The sequence below is a fragment of the Octopus bimaculoides genome, chromosome 20 (genome assembly GCF_001194135.2).
Source record: "Octopus bimaculoides isolate UCB-OBI-ISO-001 chromosome 20, ASM119413v2, whole genome shotgun sequence".
NCBI classification, from domain to species: Eukaryota; Metazoa; Mollusca; class Cephalopoda; order Octopoda; family Octopodidae; genus Octopus; species Octopus bimaculoides.
In genome coordinates, this window is record NC_069000.1 from 9,720,587 (window position 1) to 9,741,148 (window position 20,562).

General features: G+C 37.6%; 2 protein-coding genes across 4 annotated transcripts in view; one reads left to right on the top strand and one right to left on the bottom strand.

Annotated features, from left to right (window-relative positions):
• The window catches only part of LOC106882984 (protein IMPACT), a 13,621-nt gene extending 12,909 nt beyond the window's left edge, over nt 1–712 (bottom strand). For 2 of the 3 annotated variants that reach the window (XM_052975222.1, XM_014933833.2), the window contains exon 1: nt 541–712. In XM_052975222.1, the coding sequence (XP_052831182.1) occupies nt 541–573 (33 nt within the window). In that variant the 5' untranslated portion in view covers nt 574–712. The remainder of the gene's footprint in view (nt 1–540) is intronic. The other variant, XM_014933834.2, reaches the window with a different exon arrangement.
• Nucleotides 713–793: 81 nt separating this feature from the next.
• Nucleotides 794–20,562, top strand: LOC106882976 (copine-3; the record flags this gene model as incomplete). Its single annotated transcript, XM_014933824.2, has 16 exons — nt 794–928; nt 4,637–4,804; nt 5,553–5,732; nt 7,079–7,153; nt 8,306–8,380; nt 8,895–8,975; nt 9,568–9,657; nt 9,974–10,069; nt 10,749–10,835; nt 11,859–11,918; nt 12,088–12,221; nt 13,748–13,854; nt 15,258–15,400; nt 16,749–16,985; nt 18,683–18,712; nt 20,347–20,562. Coding segments are annotated over exons 2-16 (1,779 nt in total), but the record flags the coding sequence as incomplete, so codon positions are not given.

The window sequence follows — 20,562 nt, forward strand, 5'->3', positions numbered from 1 at the left end:
TTTTTTTTTTTTTTTTTTTTTTGTCTTCTGAACTTCAGACGTTCATAACAAAAATTCAAAGAGTGCTGTTTTTAAGGGCATCAAAAGAAAAAAGAGAGAGGATTTATTGAATACAAACTTAAACGCATAAATGCCAAATTTTTTTTTTTACAAAATATAATCTTTGTAACAACGATCTTTGAGAGTAACAAGTTTGAAATCTCAGGTCAGCTCTGACCGAGCAGGCCCGTGGCGAACGGCGTTCCTGACATGGTCATTTCATGTCTTTTATATATCAAGAACTACACAATCCAACGTCTTCCATTAAAACGGATGGACGTAATTTAAGAACGATCTGGCTATTATATCTAGCAGATTGAATGACCACACAGAAGCCACACTGTCTGCTCTCGAATAACATGTTTGTTACATTCGGCATGTCATTTTCGTTCGATATATTTATATTAATTTAATTCTTCAATACTCAACGAAGACATAGACATATCATATATCAATAAACATAAAGAAAAAGGTGAAGCCAAAAATGACAGTCAAACTCACCTGTCGTGTCAAATTATCTTCGATCACGTCCATGACACACAAGTTGCTGTAGTGTCAAGTGTGGCGGTGAACATTTCCAAATTGTACCTTCTGAATAAATTCATTAGTTTGCCTTGGAGACATTTAAGATTAATTCCTTCTTCTGCATTTCACTACCTTCAGCTTAAAGCTGGGGGAAAATCATAAAAAGAAAACGAATAAACAATACTTAAGAAGAACAAAAATTAGAATTTAACACGCAATGAAACTGCATAAGACAAAAATTACAAGCTGTAGTTTTAGCAAATAAAACGGTGTTGGTGGATAGTTAACAACAGGAAAAATAACATCGCTAACAAAATTAACACTAAAATTGGGGCACTTAACCAGTTTGTCACGGAAAGCTAAAGTAAGTATTAGATGTCTTCTCTCTATTATATTTATGTGTACATTTACATAGGTCGTTTCTTTTTTTTTATTTTAAAAAGTTTCTATGCCGTTTTGTAGCTTTTTTTTCTTCTGTGGTTTTGCCAAAGCTTGGCACACCCATTTGGCAGACCGAAATTCTTTCCCCGACAAAGATATTTCGATCACATTTAATCTCATGATATGTGCGTATATGTTGGAGTTTTCACTTGCCATATATATATATATATATATATATATATATATATATATATATATATATATATATATATATATATATATCAAATGGATGTGTTATAATGCCATTCCACATACACGAAAACAACCATACCAACAATCCAACATACCTCCACCATCAGCTGCCTCACAGATAAGCACTATATGAACTAATGTACGTTTATTGTGTATGCGTGCGCGTGTACCCCTTGATCGCACTGAGTTTTACATGTTATGTCATAATAAATTGTAACGAAAATGTCTCTTTCGTCTCGATATACATATGAGACATTAAAAGCGCCAATGTATTCGCGCGCGCGGACACACATGCATAGAGAGAAAGAGAGAGAGAGAGAGAGAAAGTTCTATTACAGTTGATATGTTATAAGTACGATACACAAGTGCTAAAACGTTGTAAATAAATCGAGTTTGAAACAAATCGTAGGGAATATGAGAACCAGATATTATAGGAATATGTGAATCTTGGCGAAGAGTAATAAACAACAGCAGCTTAAGTTACATTATAAAACTGTGTCAAGAAAATAAGGTTCTCAGAAGAGGTGGATTCTTAATACATGTGAAAATGCCAATTCTCTATTTAAGCTGTAGCCAAGCCAGCAAGACTCTGGTACACACTAAAGTTACGAAGAAATGACAGATCTTTAAAAATCAGGGCAGTAAAAAACACCGGAGGGGGTTTATTCCGTTAAGAAGTATCAGTCTTTTGGATTAAGCTACCCAATGAAATAGTGAACTCAACCAAATTAAACTAAAATACCGCAGTAATAACAAGAATGTGTCTCTAGTATGATCAATCAGGTGTAGTCTATTAGTCAACAGATACAAAGTTTCTCAGTAAACTGTATAAATAAATAATTCAATACATACGTTTAGGAAGTAAATACCTATAATCATTAAGAAATAAAATAATGGGGAAAAAAAGCAACAGAAAATAGGTGGATCTTTTTGAATTGACAGGCAGCACTTGTTTTCTTAACGAAACACTTTCAAACTTGGGATACTGGTAGAATGTGTCATATAAAACATCTTTTTCTCTTAGCCTTCTAAACAAAAATTTCTACATTGCAAGTTATTTCATGTTAAAGTTGTCGTATTTTTGTAGATAGACATCAGTGATTGGTTGAAATTACCGAAATACGACAATTTTTTTACATGAAATAACTTCGAATGCAAAAATTTTTATCTGCTCTATAATACAAAATATAGGTACTACTAAAGCAGAGTGGTCCCGAACGCGCGGTCGCGCTAGCTAGTCGTGAGTGGTCGATCCTAACTCTAACCCTATTCCTAACCCTAACCCTATCCCTAACCCTAATCCTAACCCTAACCCTAAACATGTATTCATTTGCACGCGCGCGCGCACTTTTTGTAGGATCGACCACTCACGACTAGCTAGCACGGACACGCGACTGCGCGGGTGCGCATTCGGGACCACTCTGCTTTAGTAGTACCCAAAATATACAAGTATACGAAGTTTGAAAGTGTTTCGGTACCAAAAACACTACATAAAACATAAATGAAAAGTGGTGCCCGTCAATTCAGAAAGATCCAAATAGGTCTATGTACATATAAATACAAAGAGACAATTATTTTATCAAAATACATTGTGTTTGTTATAATTTACATTAATTCTGTGAAAACGAATTTATTTTACAAAAGAAAAACAAAAAAAGGGAAAAAAACATCAATGCAACACCAAGTGCCTCAATTGGTTGCACAAGATTCTACAGAATGTGGCTATCATAGAAAGCACTTGCCCAAAGTGGCACGCAGTGGGGTTGAACCTGAGACCAGGTGGTTGCAAAGCAAACTTCTTAAGCATACAGCCATATGTGCACTTGTTCAATGTTTCTTTCTTTTTCCGAAGACTGTTGGGTATCATATATGAGTGATTTGGCTGCTATTTCTAGCAAGCTGAGCAACAGTATAGGAGCACTCTCTGGTTTCCTAAATAAATGGTAATATTTATGTTATGTAAGGTGGGGAGCTGACAGAATTGTTAGCACACCAGGCAAAATGCTTAGTGGCATTTCTTCAGTCTGAGTTCAAATTCCACCAGGGCTGACTTCGCCTTTCATTTTTTCAGGGTCGATAAAACAAGTACCTGTTGAGCACTGGGGACAACGTTATTGACCTACCCTTCCTCTGAAATTGCTGGCCTTGTGCCAAAATTTGAAATCCATATTTATGTTATGTTAAAGGTGGTAAAAGAGGAGTAGTTGAAGGAGCAAAGTGCATTAAAGGTGAATGTAGTTTAATGAAATTGTATAACAAATAGATATAAATGGCGGTGCCCCAGCATGGCCACAGCTCATGAGCTGAAACTAGATAAAATGAAAAATGAAAAATAACATAAAGTAAAAAAAAAAAATCGCAAAGGACTGGAAGAATGTTGAGAATACACATTGGTTAGAAGCAGTTAGTTGCTTTTAGCTTAATAGAGCATGTAATGATGATAAAATAAATATCACACACATTGATATCATGATATCGTTTCTGTTGTTGTTGTTGTTGTAATTGAGTAACCCTGGCAACTGTTTAGACATGTCAGAGCAACCTAACGGACCAGCCATTTTATGCAAATACCATGGCAGCATGGAAACCAGACATTAAATGATGATGATATCCGTTGCATCAATTTATGGTAAGTGACTTAGCAATGGCTGTTCCAGCTTTACTCTAGGATATCTGCTCTAAAATTAGAACTTAGAACATCTGGTTAATGTTACAAACTAGCCACGTTGCACATTTAACACAACAGACTACTCAGATGCTCACGGCATACGTAACATTTAGTACAGTGACATTATTACATTACACACACAACAATATATACGCACCCATAAAGGGCCTTAAAAACCTCCTCCCTCATTCTCAACAGTGTCCCTTCCCCACTAATATTTTCCACTGATTATTCTTTCTGTGCTGTCAGTCATTACTCCCTTTCCCTTCAGCACTTCCTATTGACAGTTATACCTCATTGTCTCATGCCGCTGCCTCATATCTACAATCAGCCAACCTTCTCCTTTATTCTCCCCTCACTATAGTCAACCCTATATATCTCTGACCACTCCACCACCATCATCATCATCATCATCATCTTACTCTCCCCAAACTTTTACAATCCTTTACCTACCTACCCCCACCCATCATCCCCCTGTCTTTCATTCCTTTATTATCTTGTAGTTTTGAGATTTCAATGATGTGATTGCTTATTTTTAGAATGACATTGTAGGGTAGGTGCGAGAGGCTAGATCTGGTAGGTTTGAACATAAGGCAGGTAGAATATTTGGACCAGATATGGTCAGTTTAAATGCAAAAGGGTTAAGGAGGTTGTTGAATGCTTTACCAGCCGTTATCAGGTAACATACTCAATACTTTTTAATTCAGTTCTGCTTTATCAATCCACATCTCCTCGTTATATAGTAATTAAACTGTTTTCGCTCTATTCCAGATGTCACTGTATGCACCTTATAATCCGGTCACTGCCGTCACATCAAATGAATGTGTCTCAACAGTTGAGTTGAGGATCCGATGTAAGAACCTCCTCAACAAAGATATTATCTCCTTGTCAGACCCTCTTGCTGTTGTCTATCTCTTCCAAGGTGGAAGATGGATGGAGGTAACTAGCAATTTGCTTTGAAATCATATTCTTCCTCATTCATTCATTCATTTATCATATCATCGTCATCATCATCATCATCACAACCACTGCTCCCCATTATTTTCTCCTCCTCCTCTTCAAGGTAGCAAGCTGGTAAAATTGTTTGCAGCATTTCTTATGACTGTATGTTCTGGGATTTGAGTAATTGACCTCACCCACTTTCCCTAAAATTTGCTGGTCTTGTGACTGAATTAGAAAGAATTATTGTTGTTGTTATTATTATTATCATTATTATTATTATTATTATTATTATTATTATTATTAAGGCTACGTACTGAGTTCAATTTCCACTGAGGTCAATTTTGCCTTTCATCCTTTGGGGGGGTCGATAAATTAAGTACCAGTTGTGTACTGGGGTCGATTTAATTGACTCATCTCCTCCCCAAAATTTCTGCTTTTGTGAAAAAATTTGAAACCATTATTATTATTATTATTATTATTATTATTATTATTGAGAGTTGGCAGAATCATTATTGTGCCAAGAAAAATGCATAGCAGCATTTCTTCCAATTTTACATTCTGAGTTCAAATTCTGCTGAGGTCGACTTTGCTTTTCATCGTTTTGGGATTGATAAAATAAGTACCAGTTGAACCTTGTTGGGGTTTGATGTAATCAGCTTACCCACTTCCCTGAAATTGCTGGCCTTGTGCCAAAAATTTGAAATTATCATTGTCATCATCATTATTATTGTAATTTCATTCACAGTTGGGCAGGACAGAGGAAGTGAAAAACTCTCTTCACCCAGTATTTGGAAAATCAATCGAAACAAAATATTATTTTGAGGAAGTTCAAAAGATTAAGGTTGCTGTCTATGACATTGATAACCTGACTAACACGTTGTCAGATGATGACTTTTTGGGAGAGATGGAATGTACCCTGGGCCAGGTAAGTCCTTTTGCTTCTCACTAAATCTACTTTGTTATGCTCACTCTGCTTGTATGATTTCAAATTGTTCTTTAACCCTTTAGCATTCAGATTTTTCTATCAAATATAATACGTATTTATTCACTTTGTTTTGAATAAATCAAACATTATCTTGTAGCTTTGAGATTTTGATGATGTGAACATTTATTTTTTAGAATGACATAGTAGAGTAGGTGTGAGTGGCCAGATCTGGCTAGTTTGAACATAAAACAAGTAGAATAGTTTGGCCAGATATGGCCGGTTTGAATGCTAAAGGTTTAACTGAGTTCTTTATATATTTTATTTGCTTGGTATGTATTTCTGTATTGACCAAGGTGACAAGCTGGGAAAATAATTAGCACGTGAGACAAAGTAATTCGCAGCTTTTCTTTTGGCTCTTTATGTTCTGAGATCAAATACTGCCGAGGTCAACTTTGCCTTTCATCTCTTGAGGATCAATAAAATAAAGTACCAATCAAGTACTGGGGTTGGTATAATTGGCTTGTCTTCTCCTTTCAAAAATTGTAGCTTTTGATCCCTGTAATCCATTCAGGGCAAATGTAATTTTGGTTACTTATGTGCCATGGAAACTGGGCAGTTGGCCTTATGAATCGTTGTACTCATAAAATCAGATAATCTTAACGATATCTTGATCGTCAATGGCTGTGCCTGCGACGTTTTGTTTGCCATTGACTGTGCCTCAACATTGCTGCAGAAGCTGGTATGCAATACAATGCTAACAAGTTTTCTAAAACCTGTAATAATTTTGACCCGACAATTTGTTTAAAGAAGACCAATGTAATGCATACATTGAATCTAAGATATTCATCAACAGGTAGTGATTGACTGTAGTGGACAGGTTCACCTGCCAGAGAAGCATATCCTCTTGAACTGTCATCATTGACAGTTCCAGTGAATTCCAGACTTGTCAATGTCAGTGTCTCATTCAGCAGACTCCATAAGAATGTGTGGAATATGGAGGGCATCACTCAAGAGACAAAGACCAAGGTGTACTCGACCATAGTTCTCACCACACTTCTCTGTGGCTGTGAAGTAGATGAAGAATGGTATTTGCTTGTACTGAACTACAATCACAGCTGTACTGGGTGCACTATAAGACGACAAATCAACTTTAGTACTTAACTGGTACCTTCAATGAACCCTCGAAGAATAAAAGGTAAAGTTAATCTCAGTAAGATTTATATTTAAATCATAAAGGGCCAAAACTAAATATTGTTAATAAATTTTCCTTCGTCTTAGTAATTCTTCCAATTCACAACTTTTTGCTCATTTATGTTTTCTCTTTTTTGTTATTTTCTTTGCTACAGATTGTATCTTGTAGTCCATTCACAAAACATCTCTTAATAAATGGTTCTCCAACTCCAACTAAAAGTACTATAACTGTAAGTATTTTGGAATATTTAGAACATTCTTTAATCCTTCTTGTAAAGAGAAACACTAAAGAAATAGATACCTGTAATTTTGTAGCAAAAATGTATGCATCTTTTGTTTTTGCAAATGCCTATTCTTTGACAGATGATAGCCTTTTATTCCTCTCTAGCTTTTCCCAACCATACGTTATCCACATGCTATCTAGACACCACATGCCAAAACCGGCATTGATTCCGTAAACGAAAATCTTGAGAACATCATTCAGAAGAACCATGCCAGTCTTGCCTCTTTTAATAGCATAGAAGCTCAATCACTGGTTATATCAAGAAAACACCATCTCCAAGCCTAAGTTGCTCCTAATTCTTGGCTTCACTGTCACTGTGCGTCATTCCTGGTCAAATTCTTAACATAGCTAGGACCACATCTCAAAGGCTGCCCTATCTCTGTTGATGTTCTACAAAGTTCAAGCAAGGCCCACAATGGATTATTGCTCCCACATCTGAGATGGTGCTGCTATAAACCTAGTTCTTATTCTATTTGTCTCTTTTACCGAACTGCTAAGTCATGGGGATGTAAACACACCAGCGTCGGTTTTTAAGCGATGTTGGGTGGGTGGTGGGGGGGGACAAACACAGACACTAAAACACACACACACACACACACACACACAATGGGCTTCTTTCAGTTTCTGTCTACCAAATCCACTCACAAGGTATTGGTCGGCCCGAGGCTATAGTAGAAGACACATGCCCAAGGTGCCATGCAGTGGGACTGAACCTGGAACCATGTGGTTGGTAAGCAAGCTACTTACCACACAGCCACTCCTGCGCCGACTGTATATTTTTTTTTCATTTTTCTAATAATTTGTATATATTTATTTTATTATAAATGCAAAACAACACCACAGAGCAATTGATGTAAGCTTAGGTGAACTGTGATAGGGCAATGGATTACTGTACTCCATTTTGCAGCCCTTCGTTGATGTTGTTGTTGTTATTTCTCCCACTTATATCTGACTTGCTCTTTCTTTTCTCCTTTGTTTTTCTCACCTCTCTCATTATCTGTTCTAGTTTTACTTCTTCCTTCTCTTTTCTACTCTAACCTCTCTTCTATCACTAACTAATTAACTCTCTCTCTCTCTCTCTCTTTGCTTTGTATCTTAGATAACTGCTGATGAAATTTCAAATGCTAAGGAATTGGTACAACTTCTATTTGCTGCTGAAGATCTTGATAAAAAGGTAAGTGGGTCCAATTCCCCTTCTTCCTTCTTCCCCTCCTCCTCCTCTCAACCCTTCTTCCCCTCCTCCTCCTCTCAACCCTTCTTTCCCTTCTCCCTTCCTTCCCTCCTCTCCCTTCTCCCTTCCTTCCCTCCTCCTACCCCTTCTCTTTCCCTCCTCTTACCCCTTCTCTTTCCCTCCTCCTTCCTTGCTACACTCACCCCCTCTTTCTCCTCCCTTCTTTTCCCCTGCTACATCCACCTTTTCCTCCTTCTCTCCTCCATCTTCCCTCTTAATTCCCCTCCTCCTCCTGTCCTTTCACTCTGACCATAGTCTTTACTAGAACAACTACTCTCTTCGCAGTTCACCATCTCCATTAAAATTGTTGACCCTGAAATCTAGTTAATTTTTAATATGATTAATTAGAATAAATTTACATTGAATCATTTTGATGATTTTGATGATTTTAAACCATTTTTGATTGTTATCTTTGTTTCTTTTGCTTTGACATTTGGTTTGGTTTATTAATTTACAGGATTTCTTTGGAAAATCTGATCCATTTCTTGAAATATTCCGAGCTTACAGGGACAATTGGGAACTTATTCACAGAACTGAGGTGAGGTTCACACACTTTCATATTGTCTAATGTAAAATTGGTTTGCTTCTTTTCCATTTTTATTGATTCTATGCTGAAGAAAACAACAGAGATCATGATTGTTTGTATCCCACCTCTGCCTATGTTATCTGCAATCTCATCTTCCTGTGTTTCAAGATGCAGATAACCTGGTAGCTTCCATCTCTTCCCCTGGTATGGCCCTTTCTGTAAGAGGATTTTTTCCCCTACTTTGACAGTTTTATATGTATGTACATGTATATTTGTGAATATATATACATATCTATGTGTGTATGTATATATGTATATATATATTCAAATATTTTGCTTAAGCTCCCAAATAAAGTGCACTTCATATTCAAGGCTCTGATGAAGTTATAGGATATTGTCGTGGTACTCAGTTAAGTGTCTGCTACATCTTATAACAGAAACACTTGTAAGCTAATAAAATTCATTACACAACCTTTGTTTTTTCCAGTGTCATCTCTTTATTCCTATATATATATAAAGGAGAGAGAAAGAGAGACCTCCTTTGGTCATGTATGATCATGGGATTGAACTTAGAAAGTTCCTAAAGCTCCTATTTTTATTGCAGGTAATTAAGAACAATTTAAACCCAAGATGGCAGGCTTTTGAAAAACCTATGCACACTTTATGTCAAGGAGACCATAGTAAAACACTTAAGGTAGGTATTTCTTGCCATTTAAATGTCTACTCTTCCATGCTTGTATGAGTCAAGCAAGACTAAGTTGTAGCAGAGTTTTCTATGGCCTTCTTTTTCATTTCTTACCGATGTATAACAACCTCCCAGTCTATCAAATGGCAAACAATCTGGACACAGGGAACTGGGAATAAACAACACAATATGAATAATCCTTTGGCTTACAAAGGTTATGCAACATTCCTCTATCCTAATATATTGGGATAGAGGAAAGCTATTGATGTATCAAGTGTGTGATGTAAGGTTTGATGATGTATATTCTTATTGTTTTGATTCACAGATTGACTGTTATGACTGGAATAATGATGGCAGCAAGGACTTTATAGGCTCCACGTGTACTACCATAGAAACCATGATGGGTGCAACACAGAAAGCAGTAAGTTTGTTAGTTTGTTTCTGAGCCTACCAGTTTGACTGATATGGGATGACAGATTTTGCTGAGAGAGATAGAGAGAGAGAGGTTTTACATTTATAGGTACAACAACTACTTTCCAGACTCTTATGGTCCGGAACTTCTTATAACCCTTACTAATTTACACTTATGTACAGGTACCTGTATTCTATTTAATTACACTGTGTAACACGATTTTTGTCCTTGAGTAGCAACTGTTATTTCCTATTTGTTTACCTCTAGAAAGTATGAAAAATCAGCTAATATTTCCTTCAAATTTTACCCCAAAGAATCCCTCTGAATACATGGCTATGATGCTCCCCCACTACTCCTGCTCATGATCAGAAATGCACAGATTGTCACCCACTAATGGACATGTCCATGCAGTATCTTTTCTGGCTCTGTGCATTCTGAGCCACCTCATTTAAAAACATTGGTACTTTTGCCTGGAGTATCAACAGTTTGAAAGCACCACTGGTAATGTAGTTTCCTTGGTTCCATCGGAAGATTGACTGCCATCATATATAGAAATTGTTACACAACAATATTCACAGTGAATATATATATATGTACATATGAAGTAACTACTATTACAGTGTGCTGCTGTCAGAATCTTAGAGCTCAGAAAATGCTATGATTTTTTTGTCTGCTTTTATATTTCAAGATTGTCTGGCCTTTAATAAATGAAAAGAAAGCCAAAAAGAAGAAAGGTTACAGAGATTCTGGAAGACTCGTTCTCAGATCAATTAAGGTAATTCTTATTTTTTAAATGTAAAAGCTGTAAAGGGATGCCATTCAAATTATATTATTTAATCTCATAAAACAAGGCCTTGTAAGATCAGATTTGAGATTAATTTAAAGTATTTGGTTTACTCTCAACACTGCACCAAACTTCTTCCTCTGAATTAAGTTAACAAACAAACAAAACAAAAAAACGAATATACACATTGGCAAGAAACTGATAAACTGGAGCTTTGAACAAAATACCTTGTGGTATATATTCTGCCCTATTTACATAGACACTCTCTTCTTACTCTTGCTACTGGAAATGCAGTGAGAGGCCCATTGAAAACCCTTAATTAATGACATTATTCCTTACAAAACAAAAATAAAGGTGGTGAGCTTGCAGAATCATTAGAACACCTGGCAAAATGCTTAGTGGCATTTCATCCGTCTTTATGTTCTGAGTTAAAATCCCTTTGAGGCCATCTTTGCTTTTCATCCTTTTTGGGCCAATAAAATAAGTACCAGTTGAGCACTGGGATTGATGTAATCAACTTGCCTTCTTCCCTGAAGTTGCTGGCCTTGTGCCAAAATTTGAAATCATTATTGTTTATTTTATAAACAATACTTAAGCCCTTCAACTTCCTATGGAGCATAGGCCATCAATTGATTTTCTCTATTGTTCTCAACCCTGAGCTGTTCTTTCTGCTTCTCTCCATTGGACAATGAAGAGAAGGCAAAAAGATAATCCTCTCCCTAATCTTGTTGGTTCTGAATTATCATGAATGGTGCAGTAAAATGCATCTTCGTTGCAGTACTTTAAGAAATTTGAAAAGCCATTAATTTTGAAACAGGTTTTTAGTGAACTGGTTGATGCATTGCAAACAAGAAATCTAACAAAAGACACAAATAAAAAGTAAATATTGAATGACAGGATGTTTATTTATCTTTTTACTTTATGTATTAATTATTCTAATTAATCATATTAAAAATTAATTTATTTACATATTTATGTCTTTCATTTCTTTTAAAAAAAAATTCAATTTTCCAGGTTACAGAACTTCATACATTTCTTGAATATGTCTTTGGTGGCATGCAGATCAATTTCACGGTAAGTTATTATGTGGCTATATTATTGTTTCTATTTTAAGTTCTATTTACCTGTTTGTATTTATTAGCAAATGTACATCCGCTCCCTCCCTCTCTCTCTCTTACTCCCTCACACACATACACACACATGCACACATGTATATATTAACTATCTTGTTTGCTTTATTTAGGTTGCCATAGACTTTACAGGTTCCAATGGAGACCCCAGGAAGCCGTCCTCTTTGCATTACTTAGATCCCTATCGACCAAACCACTATATGCAGGCTATTCGAGCTGTGGGCAACATTTGTCAGGACTATGACTCGTAAGTACCATTTTACATCTGTTTTTTCATGCTGTGTTTATGTTCCCGTAACTTAGCCGTTCGGCAAAACGCACTGATAGAATAATTACTAGGCTTACAAAGAATAAATCTGGTCTTGATTTCTTTGACTATCTTTCACAGCATACATGCCTCCACTGCTTATATGGACACTTCGGATTCTTGCATCATCATCATCACCATGATGATGATGATTTCACACTGAGTACATTGTTTAGCTTTCCTACCAACCTTTTTCATGTAGTGTATAGTGTTTTTACCAACCACTTTTCGTTATTGCTTAGAGCTCCCACTAACCCCTTTTCTGTCTTGTATAGTATTCCTACCTACTACTTTTCTATACTGTTTGACATTCCTACCAACCCCTTTTCTACGTTGTATAGCTTTCCTACCAACCACTTTTCTTTATTGTATAGAGCTCTTATCAACCCCTTTTGTGTATTGTACAGAGTTCCTACAAACCTCTTTTTGTAGACTGTATACCAACTCCTTTTCTGCATATCAAGCTTGTCCACCAATAGACATCTGTATCTTTCCCTGCTAAAACTATTTGAAAAACTGAAATAATTTGTATATTGTTTCTGGGGTAATCAGAAAGCCTTGATAGTAGTACTGAATACTTTTTTTCTATTTTGTTTATTATTTCATTGTTCTGAGTTCAAATCCAGCTAACATTGTCTTTGTTTTCTTGAGTGAATTTAAAATTTGCTTCTGTGACAGTTCATCTAAAAAAAATTGGCTTTGTATTTTGTTAAGACTATTCAATTCTGTTAATGGAACCTTGTGAGTGGATTTGAATGGCAAAAGTTGAAAGAAGACCATCATGTTTGTGTGTGTGTGTGTGTGTGTGTGTGTGTGCATGCATCTCCTTGTCTCGATGCCATGTGTCAATTGTATATGACCTACATACATTTGGCATTGTTTGTTCACGATGTTCTTTGAAAACAAGCCTGGCCAATATGCTGTTCATGATTGAAGGTCTGGGGAAAATATTACTTTGTTTTTAAATAGGTGAAGGTTGGTGGCCGGAGGGGCATCCAGCTGTAGAAAATCTGCCTCAACATATTTTGTGTGACCCCATACAAGCATTGCAAAAGTGAATGTCGAAACGATGACAGCGATGATGATGACTTGGTTTAAATTTTAATTTGAGTGAAGTTTTGATGACAAAACTCTACCATGGCCACCTTGTACCTTTTTTTGTATTCGTTTCAGTCATTGGACTGTAGCCATACTGGCACACAACCTTGAAGGGGTTTTTAGTAAAAGGAATTAACCCCAGTACCTGTTATTATTTTTGTTTAAAGTTTAGTGCTTATTCTATGAGTTTCTGTTCAAAAATTCTAACTTATAAGCACAGGCATGGTTCTGTGGTTAAGAAACTTGCTTTGCAACCATGGGGTCTAAGGCTCAGTGAATATGATTGTTTATGTATGTTTTTAAATGGCTAACACACCTCTTCAATGGTGCAAATTTACTTATACATATTCCTAAATTGTTCTTTTTAGTGACAAATTATTTCCTGCTTTTGGATTTGGGGCGAGGATTCCACCTGTGATGCAGGTCTCTCACGAATTTCCTTTGAATTTTAATATGCAAAATCCTCACTGTGCAGGTAAGCTATCTCAACTGTAACTTAAAAATAGATCCTTACAGTATGTCAAAGCTACATTGATAGCTTTGTAATCAATTGGCTGCATGTGTACATATATAAACTTTAACCTTTTATTGGCTGACACAAGTTCCCTCCTCAAATGCCCCTGCTCCTCTTAAAATTCCTTGTCATGTTAGTTACTTGGTGACCCTGCCAATGATGGTTCCCTGTAAAAAGCATCCAGTCCACACTGTAAAGTGGTTGGCATTTGGAAGGGCATCCAGCTATAAAAATCATGCCAAAACTAACCTCATCTGTGCTAGTGCCACATAAAAAGTACCAAGTCCACTCTGCCGAGTGGTTGGTGTTAGGCAGGGCATCCGGCCATAAAAACCCTGCCAAAACAGACACAGTAGCCTGGGATAGTTTTCTACCTGGTCAACTCCTGTCAACCATCCTACTCATGGAAGATGGATGTTAAACAATGATGATGATGATAGGTGTTATGTTCAGAATCCTGTTACTGGGCATAAGGTCTTCCAGCAGCCAACCTTTTGACCCAGGGCAGCCCTACCTCCTTCAAGCACTTGATATGGGCCTCCATATTGAGTCTGAGGCCATGTGGTAAGATGAATGGAGACATAACATGGCCATCACTTGTGATCACTCCAAGCACCCCAATGTTGACAGGATGTTTGATTTCTATCATATGCACTGTCTTCAGATTGACACCCAAACACTCTGAAATGTTCCGGTGTAAATGCTAAATAATACAGCATGTTATTTCCAAATTTCTGGCAGAGTGAACTGCATCATGGTGCTGTTTTTCTCACAGACGGTGCCCAACTGACCCTACTATACTGTGTAGTCGACAAAATAAAAAACAAGCAATGCTCATGCACAAAATTAAAAATATGAAATGGCGATAATTTGCCCGTCACACCCTGTATATGTATATGTTTGTGTGTCTGTGTTTGTCTCCGCACCATCACTTGACAACCGATGTTGGTGTGTTACAACCGATGTTGGCAGTTCGGCAAAAGAGACCGATAGAATAAGTACTAGGTTTACAAAGAATAAATCCTGGGGGTCAATTTGTCTGAGTAAAACTCCTTAAGGTGGTGCTCCAGCATGACCACAGTCAAATAACTGAAACAAATAAAAGAACAATGATGATGATGATGATGATGATGTTGATATTTTTTGAAAACTATATTTTTGAAAATGTTCTAATCTATGAGTCACCTTGTGGTTTGGTAAATTTATAAAATGTTATTTTATTTTAAAACTTCCCTTTTCTCTCTCTCACTCTCACTCTTTCTCTCACTCTCACTCTCTCTCACTCTCACTCTCTCACTCTCACTCTCACTCTCACTCTCTCTCCATCTCCCCCTCACTCTCTCTCTCTCTCTCTCTCCCACCAGGCATTGACGGTGTCCTGGCTGCATACCAATCATGTCTCCATCAAGTTCAACTTTACGGACCAACCAATGCCTCCCCTATTATTTATCACACAGCCCGCTTTGCACATGCTGCACAGCAAGCAGAGTCATCCCAAGGAGCCGCTGTAAGTCAATCATTCTGTAACTCTATCAACGTGAACGGAAGCAGAGATAATCTCATCCTGCTCTAACAATGCATTTACATGAAACTAATCTAAAGCAACATTTGCTGACGTTGCTGTTGCCGTTGCTTAGTCTCACAGCACCACCAATTGAGTGCATCTGTACCAATGTCATTCCACCTGTGACTATCCCATCTATTTTTTTCCTGTCACAGTGCACTCAAGACCACATTATTTAATGTTTCTTTCTTTTCAATGTTTCCTATTTCTGGCAGATCAACAGATCCTATTTCTGGCAGATCAACAGATCCTATTTCTGGCAGATCAACAGACTGCTTAGCAGTTCCCTTGTTTGTTTGTAGAGCCACTTTTATAGATAACAGAATCAGCAATAAGTTGTTACATACCTACTATTTGTATAATAACAGCAGTGATAAAAAATGTGAAGGCATATGGCTTTGTGGTTAGGGTATTCGGCTCACAATTGTATGGTCATGAGTTCAATTCCTGGCAACGTGTTGCATCCTTGAACAAGACACTTTATTTCACATTGCTCCAGTCAACTCAGCTGGCAAAAATGAGTAGTACCTATATTTCAAAGGGCCAGCCTTGTTACACTGTGACACACTGATTCTCCCTGTTAACTACATTAAGGGTACATGTGTCTGTGGAGTACTCAGCTACTTGCATGTTAATTTCACAAGCAGGCTGTTCCATTGATCGGATCAACTGGAACCCTTGTCTTCGTAACCCATGGAGTGCCAGTATAGTATAGTATATAAAAATGAATCACTTTATTTGTATAATGGCAGTGTTGATGTTTTTATCACATTTCAGTTTCTGTTTACCAAATCCACTCTAAAGGCTTTGGTCTGCCTGGAGTTATAACAGAAACATTTGCTCAAGGTAATATGCAATGGGACTGAACCCAGAACCACATGGTTGATAAACAAACTTCTTAACCCCACAGTCATGCCTGCTCCTATATATAAACATTGGCTTCAAATTTTGGCAGAAGGCCAGCAATTTTGAGGAGTGGTCGAGTTGATTATATCAACCTCAGTGCTCAACTGCTACTTATTTTATTCACTCTGCAAGGATGAAACTCAAAGTTGACCTCAGTAGAATTTGAACTCAGAACGTAATGTCAGATGAAATGCTACTAAGAATTTTGCCCAGTGTGCAAACAATTCAGCTAGCTTGCCACCTTTCCATTTATAAATATTAAAAGATTTTTTCATCTGTAAGGAAGTTTCATAACAAGAAAATTTCTAAAATTTCAAAATTATAATAACAATAACTCATGTTAGGAGATTATTATTATTAATATTGTCTAAATGTTTACTTTCAGTCCTACTTTATTCTTTTGATGTTGACTGATGGAGTTTTGTCTGACATGAGTGATACCAAATCAGCGATCGTGTACGCATCTACCTTGCCGATGTCTTTGATCATTGTTGGTGTTGGCGATGCTGATTTTACTGACATGGAAATCCTTGATTCTGATAACTGTTTGCTGCGGGCCCCAAATGGAAATGTTGCAAAGAGAGATATTGTCCAATTTGTGCCTTTCCGGGAATTTTATCGGGTAAATAAATCTTTATTTATTCATTTAAATCATCTCAGATGATATTTTTGTTCGATTATGAATTATAACATTAAAGCGTTGTAGTTAGTTACTACACAAAGTGTGAAATAAGCACACTGCCTTATGATAGCCGCTGCCAGCTCTCACTGCACACACAACTGTGTGCTGCCATCTGTTGGTATGCTACAGAACTAGTCTGGGAGCTTTTTGATACCATCTCGTAATTAATTCAAAACAATGTGAATAAATAAGTATTACAGTTGACTGAGTAATCTGAATGATAATGGTTTAAAGATGCGGGTTTGTGTCCTACAGACAGCCTTCAACTTTTTCTATTCAAGGGTTTTTTAACCTGATATTTACATACATACATATATATTTTGTGTGTGTGTGTGTGTATTCCAGTGTTTGCGTCATGTATTATTATTTTGGATGTGCTAATTCTGCATTCTTTGAGATGTAAATGAATTGTTGAGTAGTTCGTGCTTGCATGTTTAATCATTATTGTATCAAAATCATTCAACCATTAAATACATGTCATCGTCATCATTGCTTAACATTCATCTTCCATGCATGCATGGGTAGGATGGTGGACAGGAGCTGGCCAGGTAGAAGACTACCCCAGGCTCCTGTGTCTGTTTTGACAGGGTTTTTTGGCTGGATACCTTTCTTAACACCAACCACCCTGCAGGGTGGACTCAGTGCTTTTTACGTGGCACCAGCACAGGCAAGGTTAGTTTTGGCCTCTTTTTTACAGCTGGATGCCCTTCCAAATGCCAACCACTTTACAGTGTGGACTGGATGCTTTTTTATGTGACACTAACACTGGCAGGGTCACCAAGTAACTCGCAAGACAAGGAATTTTGATAGGGGCGGGTCTATTTTTCTTTATTTTTTTTTGTTTTCTTTACTGCACAGTAATGTTCCTTGGCTGGCATCATTAAAACACTAACTTATGCTGGGCATACTTGAACTAGGGTTGTTGTTGTTTGGCCCCAGGCTAGCCTTGGTTAAACAGGCCTATTGCCAAAGGTCTTGGTCACTAATCATTGCCTCTGTGAGGCCCAAAGTTTGAAGAACATACTCCACCACCTTGTCCCATGTCTTCCTGGGTCTACCTCTACCATGGTTCTTACCACAGTTAGAGATTGGCACTTCTTTACACAGCTGTCCTCATCCATGACCATCACATACCAGCACAGTCGTCTCCCTTGCACACCACATCTGATGCCTCTTATGCCCAACTTTTCTCTCAAGATGCTTCCACTCTGTTGTACATGCACACTAACATTGCACATCCATCGAAGCACACTAGCTTCATTTCTTTCAAGCCTACGCATATCCCCAACTGTCACTGCCCATATTTCACTGCTGTGTAGCATAGCTGTTCATACACAAGCATCATACAGTCAGCATTTCGCTATAGATATGCTGCACCCTAGAGAACGGGCATTACAAGGCAGATAATCATTTCTTCATAATATTTGGTGGGATTAGAAATTTTAATTTGATATTAAGAAATAAGGGAAAAGATGTATAGAATATGCATATTTGATTTTACTTCTCTTTTTTTTTTGTTACTTATTAGGAAGTTGTTAAAGTTTTTAGTCAGCGATATAATAATATAATGAAATTGAAAAAAACCCGAGCTATTCCCAAGCTGACTTAATCTTCCATATTTCTCTCTCTCTCCCTAGAGATCCAGCTATGAATCTGATGGTACAGATGTATGTATACTATTGATTATTGTAATATGTTTTGCATCCAAGTCAGTATTCCTTATCTTGCAGTTTAGTTCATTCTAGTTTAAGGTCTCTTGCCCTTTGTCTCTTCGCTTCCAATCCATCTGTTCAGTACCATCAGAAGGTATCACTCTCTAGAGAAGAGTTCTACCAAAAATGTTAGACTTTTCTTCTTCCTCAAGACAAACTAATTCATTCTGCTTTTGAACTGTTTAATTGCTGACAAAGACCACCACTGTGCAAAGGGATTGGCATTTGGAAGGGCATTCAGCTGTATGAATCATGCCAAAACTAACCTTGCCTGTCTGTGGTAGTGCCATGTAAAAAGCATTGAGTCCATTCTGTAGAGTGGTTGGTGCTAGGAAGGGCATCCAGTCATAAAAATCCTGCCAAAACAAACACAGTAGCCTGGGGTAGTCTTCTACCTGGCTGGCTCCTATCAACCATCCTACCCATACATGCATGGAAGACGGATGTTAAACGATGATGATGATGATGATATATATATATTCCAATATAATGTGAGAAAGAGAAGAGGTGTAGGGATGTAGATTGATTTGTTGATGTAGAGTGTGTGAAAAGTTTTCTTGTTATGTGTGGGTGGAACACACAGGTCGGGGGCTAGCAGATAGCAGTGACATGATACTGTAAGACAAAGCGAAGAGGACAGGATTGGAAAGTGGGAGGTAAGCATAGTGCATGAAGCAGAAATACGAGGAAGAGGAGAGATATAGAGATGTAGTTTGGTTTGTTGTGGTAGGGTGTGTGTGAAGTTTTCTTGTTAAATATGGGTGGGGCACACAGCATCTCTAGAACTCACTTTCGCTAACATGGGCAGGTCTTCTCAAGAACCTCATATCACCAGACATCTTGATCCGTTGTCATTTCCTCCATGAGGCCCAACATCGATCCTTATCACTTCATCCCATGTCTTCCTGGGTATCTCTCTTCCATGGGTATCATCCACTTTCGGTGACAGGTACTTCTCTATGCAGACGACTTCAGAATCTCCTGCAACTCTTCTGGATGGTCCCCTTGTTTAAGTTGGTGAATGCTGCCATAATCCTTGCTTTCAGCTCATCTTTGGTGTTGCAAAGACTTTTGTTGGTCTGTCGTTAAACTGCTCCCCACACATAATAATCAAGTGGGTTGCAGTCTGGAGAGTTCGGTGGCCATATTTTAGGGGTGATGTGGTCACAGAAATTGTCTGACAGCCATAACTATGTTTTCCTGCTTGTGTGGCATGGTGCAGAGTCCTACTACCAAACATAGGTTCTTCCAGCAGCCACCCTCTTGACCCAGGGCAGCACTACCTCCTCTAAGTACTTGATGTAGGCCTCCATGTTGGGTCTGAGGCCGTGTGGAAAGATGAATGGAGGCATAACGTCACCATCACTAGTGATCACTCCAAACACTATGATGTTGACTGGATGTTTGATTTTTATCACTCTTGGTACATGTCCTCAGACTGCAATGTCTATCTGCAGATTTATATTATATCTATGTGTGTGTGTGTGTGTTTGTATTTATATATGTATGTATGTATATATGTAGATGTGGTTTTTGCTTTGAATTAATGACTTAATTGCTTCTTTTTCTTTTCCTTTTTTAAATTGCAGGCAAGTAGTATTGAACTTGCACGTCATGTTTTGGCTGAAGTACCTCGTCAAGTTGAAAGTTACTACAAAATGAGGGGCCTTCCCCCGAAGACCCCACCACAGCGTCCAGCATCCATGGATCAACCAGTTAGTCCCTCACAACCACCACCTTCTGCACATATTGCACCACCCCCACCATCAGCCCCCTCTAAGTCCTCAGATTATTCCAAACCTCCT